This window comes from Pseudoliparis swirei, chromosome 12 (genome assembly GCF_029220125.1).
Source record: "Pseudoliparis swirei isolate HS2019 ecotype Mariana Trench chromosome 12, NWPU_hadal_v1, whole genome shotgun sequence".
Classification (NCBI taxonomy): Eukaryota; Metazoa; Chordata; class Actinopteri; order Perciformes; family Liparidae; genus Pseudoliparis; species Pseudoliparis swirei.
Genome location: NC_079399.1, coordinates 2,990,243 through 2,998,975, shown reverse-complemented (window position 1 = coordinate 2,998,975; position 8,733 = coordinate 2,990,243). Strand labels below are relative to the sequence as shown.

The 8,733-nt window shown below is 43.6% G+C and overlaps 2 protein-coding genes across 4 annotated transcripts; both read right to left on the bottom strand.

The window, feature by feature from the left end:
- Positions 1-324: 324 nt before the first annotated feature.
- On the bottom strand, positions 325-3,134 carry LOC130202350 (uncharacterized). Its single transcript, XM_056427831.1, has 7 exons — positions 3,059-3,134; positions 2,465-2,800; positions 2,104-2,367; positions 1,926-1,958; positions 1,654-1,746; positions 1,537-1,565; positions 325-877 (listed from the first exon to the last, which is right to left on the bottom strand). Exons 1-7 carry the CDS (start codon positions 3,117-3,119, stop codon positions 794-796), a joined length of 900 nt encoding a protein of 299 aa, XP_056283806.1. The 5' UTR covers positions 3,120-3,134; the 3' UTR covers positions 325-793.
- A 1,942-nt stretch (positions 3,135-5,076) lies between these two features.
- Positions 5,077-7,353, bottom strand: LOC130202353 (uncharacterized). Of its 3 annotated transcripts, none has more exons than XM_056427835.1 (6): positions 7,239-7,353; positions 6,657-6,977; positions 6,285-6,557; positions 6,143-6,199; positions 5,585-5,671; positions 5,077-5,275 (listed from the first exon to the last, which is right to left on the bottom strand). In XM_056427835.1, the coding sequence occupies exons 1-6, from the start codon at positions 7,297-7,299 to the stop codon at positions 5,229-5,231; spliced, it is 846 nt and encodes a 281-aa protein (XP_056283810.1). In that variant the 5' UTR covers positions 7,300-7,353; the 3' UTR covers positions 5,077-5,228. The 3 variants fall into 3 exon arrangements, with proteins under 3 accessions (XP_056283810.1, XP_056283811.1, XP_056283809.1); XM_056427836.1 differs by having other exon boundaries at positions 5,077-5,504; positions 7,239-7,347; XM_056427834.1 differs by having other exon boundaries at positions 5,077-5,671; positions 7,239-7,350.
- Between the last annotated feature and the right edge of the window lie 1,380 nt (positions 7,354-8,733).

Here is an 8,733-nt window from a genome sequence, read left to right as displayed (position 1 = left end):
AGATCTATGACGGTATTACTGCGACAACTCTGACTGCAGACTGACAGGCAGGCGAAGGACTAAAGATGGCCTCCGTGGTAGTTCTGCTCCAGAAGGACCTGCAGGACATTAAGCCTCTCATTTCCTGCATCGCATCGTCACACCCAGTTGCTCAATGACATCATTCCTTATGACACTTTGACACACACACACACACACACACACACCACTAGAATAAAAGGAACTTGATTACCACACTGGTCCTTCCTGAGCCGATCCTATGACGAAACACTCTACAGTTTCCCCCCGATAAGTACTTTCAGTCCATAGAATGAAATACAAGTATTTCAATGAAATAGAATAATTTAATATTTGACGAGCAGTTATAATGAAGACGACGCTGTTACTGACGCCATTAAGAAACAAAGCTCAAACCTAGCATTAGCATTAGCATAACATTAGCAAAAACACATTGTATTCCAATCAACAATTCCACATCAAAGTGAATTAAAATGAGTTATTCTGCATGAGAGTGAGTTCATGCTAATCTACTTACAAATTTTAAAAATCAATCGGAAAGAAATCTACAGGCCCAAATCGAAGTGGAAGAATTCTTAAAAACATAAGATTTTCTGATGCAGGAACAAATTAAACGTTGTTTTAAATGCTTCTTTAAATGAGATGAAACGATGCTTTAATATCAGGCTGCATGGTGAGAATTTAGTTGATCAGTTCCTCAACTTGCAAATAACAGACGTGTAACTGCAGGGGAGCATCTCTCTGCTGAGGCGACGTGGGCTGTGGAGGCCGTCGTTCAGGGGAGCCGGACAGAAACAGAAGGGCCGCCCACGTTTTCATAGTTCACGGCGCCTTCATGGCCGCCTCCATCACCGGGCACCTGCCAAACACACATTGAAGCCGAAATGGAGAACAAAATAACAGATACCCAATGCTGCTGCTGCAACATATGTTATTCCACTAACAGATACCCAATGCTGCTGCTGCAACATATGTTATTCCACTAATAGATTCCCAATGCTGCTGCTGCAACGTACTGTGTGTGAATCCACTAACAGATGCCCAATGGTGCTGCTGCAACGTACTGTGGGTGAATCCACTAACAGATGCCCAATGGAGAACAAAACGAGGGCTAGCCACCTCACAGCAACAGGGGGTCCGGGTTCGATCCCCGATCCCAGGCGGTCCTCCTGTGTGGAGTTTACACGTTCTCCCCCGTGGCAACGTGGGTTCCTTCGGGTTCTCCGGTTCCCTCCCACAGTCCAGAGACAAGCAGCTGGGGTTAATTGGAGACGAAGGTGTGTGTGGTTGTCTGTCTCTATGCATGTGACCCGGGACGAGCTGTCCACCTGTCCAGGTGAGCCCTGCCTTCGCCCCGGAGCGGAACAGATCCCTGTGGAGCTGAAGCTGCGGTTCATGTTGTTGCGACGCCTCAAACGGCCGACGCTTCTTACCGAGTTGAAAACTCTGCGTCGCGGTAACAACCTGCGTTTCAAGACCCGGGCGGTTTTCATCAGTTCTTTTTTATTTTTAACTCACGGTGTTGGGATCACGTGGTCTCCGGTTCCCTGCAGAGGAACAAGAACCACAGGGGACCTTTCAGCTCTAAACGTACAGCTGGTGTTAGATCAGTGTGGAGCGGCAGAACGTCCTCACCCCCAGCTCTGACGAGGAGAACAACAACCACAGTCACCAGCAGGAGTTCAGCCAAGCGGAGAACCAGCATGCAGCAGTCCAGGACGGACCAAACTGTACGCAAATAGAATTAAATAAAGAGGTTAACGTTTTTCTTCTTTTTTTTACAAGATGTCATACAAACTGTTGTTTGAGGATACGTTGAAGATGGGAAATAAACATGAACCCGTTAAATATATGAGAGTTGGCCTTGGGTGTTAATTAAAATCACAGCTGCTAGATTTGTTTCTCACCTGTTGTTGTTGTTGTTGTTGTTGGATCTTCACCTGGTGAACACAAAAATAAACAAACTGTCAAATGAGAAACCACCTCGTGTTCATAACTAATACAGAATGATGTCATCTTAAAAGTCAACACATCATGAGTAGTCGAGTGGCGGTGACATCATGGTGAAGCTCATTGTGACCTCACCTGAGGACGGAGGCGGGCTGAAGGGAAACACCTCCACCTCTCCAGTGGTACTGTCAGTCACTTCACACTGGAGCAACTCGGAAATCATCGGAAGGAAATGAGAAGCTGAAAAGGACAAATTGGCCGAGCAAGGAGACTGGGATGTTGTCGTGTTTATGATATCTGGACCTTGAATCAGCCACTTCACTCTGTGTCTACATAGTGTTCTATATGTGGACACAGAGCAGATCAGCGTCACCTCCTCAGAGTCCTTGTGTTCAGTCACTGGGGAAGATGGAGACGTTGTGAGAGAAAGAAGAGGAACTTCATCACTATCATCATTATTATCATAATTTTAGAACATGATGATGTAAATACTCACTGGTCACAACAGACAGAATAACCAGAGCATCTTGAACTTGTTGGTGTCCTGATCTGTACTGTATGCACGCATAATGACCAACATCTTCATCGGTGACCTTCTTTATAACAAGAGAACAATTCTCTGAAACACTCAGTCTGTCTGATTTATCTTTGGCTTCAGCATCAATCTGCCCATCTTTAACCAGAAATACTGCTACTGGACTCTTGAAATCATCAAAGATCCAAACAGTAGAGTTACAGTTCTTATGATCATCCATCACATTGAAACAAGGCAAAGAGACTTCATCTCCATCTCTGACAGTGAAGGAGAGGTAATGTTGTCCTGTTGCTGCTGCTGAGAAGATGAGAGAGAAATGAGAATAAAGAGAAATCTAAACGTGAGTATTAAAGTCAGAGTGAAGATCCTTTTAGACACAGCGACAGAGTGAGAATGTTCCTCATCGTTGGTTTCTAAGAGTTCATTGAACTCACTATTCACCTCGATGGGAAACACACGTTAAATGAAGGTTAGAGGTCATAAAGTCACATTAATATGAATAAATAAGCTTCTTTCATGTGTATGTAGTCATATACACATCAGATGTCTCCTTACCTGTAAACTGAAGCACCAGAACCAGAAACCAAGAGGCTTTAATCCATCTGAGCTCAGCCATCGCTCCTCTCGTCTCTCGTCTCTCTGCTTCTTCTATCGTCTCTGAACTTGTTCCGTCTTCAAGACGAAAGTTGAATCTACTTCCTCTTATTAGCGACGTGTCACTTCCTCCTCCCTCTTATTTTTATGTACTTATGGCCGACATGAGGAGAAGTGAAGTTCACACTGACGTCAAGTATCTGGAATCAACACCAGAGACAATTGAACCCTATTGGGTTCAAACTGTTTCCTCTCATCCAGTTCTGTTGAAGTCGACTCTCAGAACTCAAATCATACGTTTCTTTTTCCAATAATCTCATCTGATGCAGCAACACACACACTGTGTTAAGACTCACGCTGACATACAAGCAAACCAACAAGGGCATCATGTTCAGTTCCACGGTCAGAAAGAAGAAGACTAAGGAAGTCGAGGGTGTGAAGATCGTGGCTTCAGATAAATGTTTGCAGCTAAAGCAACTTGTTCCCTTCAGAAGGTGTTCAGAGAACAGACAGGAGTCATGGTGATGACTCACAGCATGAACACACAGGTGAAGAGTCCGTGTCATGGACCACCACGGGTTCACTCTTGATGTCCGTGGTGCAGTACGGTGACACCGGAGCAGCTGAAAGCACACGGATCAGATGACCTTCCACTGGTCTGAGACCTGTTGGTTCCTCCTTCTGTGTTTGCAGCTTTTCTGAGAACTGAAGGAGAAGTGTTTTGGGGAGAGTGTGGGCAACAGCAGCAGCAGAGCCCTGGAGGTCTGACCCTCTGATGAGGACCAGAGAACCACCATGAACACATGAGGACAGTCCAGACTTCATGAGGACAAAGTGTAGTGGCGCTTCCGGGGAACGCGAATCAGGGGGCTGTAGTGGCACCTTTTGGGAATCGACCAAAAAGAGGGGCTGTGTTGGCACCTTTCAGTAAGTGGGAATCAAGGGGCTGGAGTGGCGAATTTCAGGAAATGCGATCATGGGGATGTAGTGGCTCCTCCGGGGAAAGGGAATCAGGGGGCGGTATCGGCACCTTCAGGAAGCAGGAACCAAATGGCCATAGTGGCACCTCTGAGAGTGGGAAACAGGGGCTTGTAGTTGCACCTGTGCAGAACAGAATCAAGGGGATATAGTGTTGCCCTTTGGGAATCGGGAAAGAGGGGCACCTTTTAGGAAGTGGGGATCATGGGTCTGTATCGGCACCTTCAGGAAGCAGGAGTCAAGTGGCCATAGTGCACCTCCGGGAGTGGGAACAGGTGGTTGTAGAGGTACCTCTGGGGAACAGAATCAAAGGCATGTAGTGGCACCTTTCAGGAAGCTGGAAGCAGAGGGCAGGAAGATGAGGGTCGACTGGCAATCGCCACACAGAAAGACAAGTAGACCTATGTTTATGAATTTATATTTCTTTACAGATTCATATTTAATTTGGAATTATTATTTGCGGACTGAAAAGTTGAAACCAACGAAAGGGGAATGGAGTAAAAACTTTAAAACACTCGCTCGTATCTGAACTCTTTTTTCTTGTTTCGACGTTGTGAATTATATTAATCTTCAGATTTATCTTGTGTCTCTTTGGAGGGGCCGGCCCCTTAGTTTGAGAAACACCATGAATAAAGTATTAAAGAAGCTCGACAATGAGACGCTTCTGATGCTTTGATCCATCAGTTTTAAGGAGTACTTTTACTGATAATACTTCTGTATTTTCCTTAAGTAGCATATTGAATCCATTACTTTTACTTGCATTGGAGTATTTTTACATTAAGGTGTTGGTGCCTTTTTGAAAGGTGATAATATCATATTTCTGTACATCGTCAGGCCCCTTTGGGTGCATCTCTCTGTATTCACACACATATTCAGCCAAACAGAGGAAAGCTGCACGACTAGAAGTGGACCAGCGGAGGAAGGTGGTATACTATTAGAGGCGGGACATTAAATCAGCAATAACACACTGTTACTACATGGAGGAATCACAAAACACAGTGTAGAAAACAACTCTCTTTATTTGCAGATCTTATAGTGATCAGATATTACATTAAGAGAAGAGGTGCTGACTCCATTGAGGCTGAACAGCCATTGGAACACAGGCACACCCTCACAGATATGTGAATGCTGAATGAAAGTGGATTAAAAGGAGTTATCCTATAAAACAGTAAATGTTAAGATCAGCTGTGAAATGTTCAGCTGGAAGACAAAAAAAGGAAGTTCAGAGTTAAATGTTTGTTCCTGTTAAATGAAGTTAAGATCAGCTGCTGTGTCGTGAACAGGTGAGAAACATGTTCACAACTCATGCAGGAACAGATCATTACACTCTTTTCACAACAAGCAGGATTTCCATCTGAAAGATATTCTCAGAAATTGACACCAAAAAAATTTATTTTGAGTTTTCAATTTCATTCCGGAGTTTTCTTCTCTGAAGAGACAAAAGAAAGAGTCGACTTTAGTTCCAGTAAAATCCTCTTTCATGAGCTTTAATATGTGGATGTTCTTCACCTTTCATTCTTGCCCAGATGTTGACGGCCACAACTATTATGATGAGAGCTGCTAACCCAACCGGCACCAAGATGACCCTCCACCAGCCTGGAACCAGAACGGGAACATCAATGCACATTTCATTTGAGTATTCAGACTAAAATAAACTTTATTCACATTAAATCACAGAAATATTCATAAATGTTTTATTCCCCCCTCCCTGAAAAATAGATTTAATTAATTCACAAAAGAGGCAATGCCGTTAATAAAAGAGAAAAATGTGCACTCCATTAATAAATTAATAGATCAATAAATTAATTATTATTATTATTTATCAATACCTTTCTATTTATAGCATTTTCCCAGAGTTATTCGAACAACTAACTTTTTTTATTTTATTGTCTCAAATAATCCCAAAAGATTAAACCTGACATGTAACAATAAATGACAAATAATGAAATGTATTTAATGGTAAAAAAAGACAGAAATAGATTTTAGATGAAGACACATGAAATGATGAGTCACTACTTTGTAGTTCTGGTGAATCTTCACTGATTACCGAAGTTGTCGTGGTTTTACCTGAAATAGTGTCATCTTCAGTTGTTGTTGTTGTTGTTGTTGTTGTTGTGTCTTCACCTGAACAGATGACCACAACTCAATGAACTAAAAAACTTCCAATACATGAACACAATGTAATATGAATAACTTTAAATATTCTCACCTGTTTTATCACCTGAAGGAGGATTTCTGAACGTAAACTTCTGCACTTGGTCGCCAACGGTCACTTCACACATCCATGAATTAAACCTCAATGTGTTAAAGGAACCAGTCTTCACCTTCAGAGAGGCGGAGCAGGAAGACTGTGATGTCATCACGTCTTGGTGGTCTTCCTCCACCTCTTCTTCCTCAATCAGCCACTTCACTCTGTGTCTACATAGTGTTTTATATGTGGACACAGAGCAGATCACCTCCTCAGAGTCCTTGTGTTCAGTCACTGGGGAAGATGGAGACGTTGTGAGAGAAAGAAGAGGAACTTCATCACTATCATCATTATTATCATAATGTAAGAGAACGTGATGATGTAAATACTCACTGGTCACAACAGACAGAATAACCAGAGAAGAATGAAATCCTCTGAAGCTGTACTGTCTGCATTTATAACGACCAGCATCTTCATCGGTGACGTTCTTTATAACCAGAGAACAATTCTCTGAAACACTCAGTCTGTCTGATTTATCTTTGGCTTCAACATCAATCTGCCCTTCTGTAACCAGAATATCTGTTCTGGTATTTATGAAGATCCAAACAGTAGAGTTACAGTTCTTATGATCATCTATCACACTTCTACAAGGCAAAGAGACTTCATCTCCATCTCTGACAGTGAAGGAGTGGTGACGTTGTCCTGTTGCTGCTGCTGAGAAGATGAGAGAGAAATGAGAAGAATAAAGAGAAATCTAAACGTGAGTATTAAAGTCAGAGTGAAGATCCTTTTAGACACAGCGACAGAGTGAGAATGTTCCTCATCGTTGGTTTCTAAGAGTTCATTGAACTCACTATTCACCTCGATGGGAAACACACGTTAAATGAAGGTTAGAGGTCATAAAGTCACATTAATATGAATAAATAAGCTTCTTTAATGTGTATGTAGTCATATACACATCAGATGTCTCCTTACCTGTAAACTGAAGCACCAGAACCAGAAACCAAGAGGCTTTAATCCATCTGAGCTCAGCCATCGCTCCTCTCCTCTCTCGTCTCTCGTCTCTCTGCTTCTTCTATCGTCTCTGAACTTGTTCCGTCTTCAAGACGAAAGTTGAATCTACTTCCTCTTATTAGCGACGTGTCACTTCCTCCTCCCTCTTATTTTTATGCACTTATGGCCGACATGAGGAGAAGTGAAGTTCACACTGACGTCAAGTATCTGGAATCAACACCAGAGACAATTGAACCCTGTTGGGTTCAAACTGTTTCCTCTCATCCAGTTCTGTTGAAGTCGACTCTCATAACTCAAATCATACGTTTCTATATCCAATGATCTAATCTGATGCAGCAACACACACACTGTGTTAAGACTCACGCTGACATACAAGCAAACCAACAAGGGCATCATGTTCAGTTCCACGGTCAGAAAGAAGAAGACTGAGGAAGTCGAGGGTGTGAAGATCGTGGCTTCAGATAAATGTTTGCAGCTAAAGCAACTTGTTCCTTCAGAAGGTGTTCAGAGAACAGACAGGAGTCATGGTGATGACTCACAGCATGAACACAGGTGAAGAGTCCGTGTCATGGACCACCACGGGTTCACTCTTGATGTCCGTGGTGCAGTACGGTGACACCGGAGCAGCTGAAAGCACACGGATCAGATGACCTTCCACTGGTCTGAGACCTGTTGGTTCCTCCTTCTGTGTTTGCAGCTTTTCTGAGAACTGAAGGAGAAGTGTTTTGGGGAGAGTGTGGGCAACAGCAGCAGCAGAGCCCTGGAGGTCTGACCCTCTGATGAGGACCAGAGAACCACCATGAACACATGAGGACAGTCCAGACTTCATGAGGACAAAGTGTAGTGGCGCTTCCGGGGAACGCGAATCAGGGGGCTGTAGTGGCACCTTTTGGGAATCGACAAAAAGAGGGGCTGTGTTGGCACCTTTCAGGAAGCAGGAATCAAAAGGCCATAGTGGCACCTCTGAGAGTGGGAAACAGGGGCTTGTAGTTGCACCTGTGCAGAACAGAATCAGGGGGATGTAGTGTTGCCCTTTGGGAATCGGGAAAGAGGGGCACCTTTCAGAAAGCGGGGATCAAGAGGCTGTGGTGGCACATTTCGGGAAGTGGGGATCATGGGGCTGTATCGGCACCTCCAGGAAGCAGGAGTCAAGTGGCCATAGTGCACCTCCGGGAGTGGGAACAGGTGGTTGTAGAGGTACCTCTGGGGAACAGAATCAAAGGCATATAGTGGCACCTTTCAGGAAGCTGGAAGCAGAGGGCAGGAAGATGAGTCGACTGGCAATCGCCACAGAAAGACAAGTAGACCTATGTTTATGAATTTATATTTCTTTACAGATTCATATTTAATTTGGAATTATTATTGGCGGACTGAAAAGTTAAAACCAACGAAAGGGGAATGGAGTAAACACTTTAAAACACTCGCTCGTATCTGAACTCTTTTGTCTTGTTTCGAC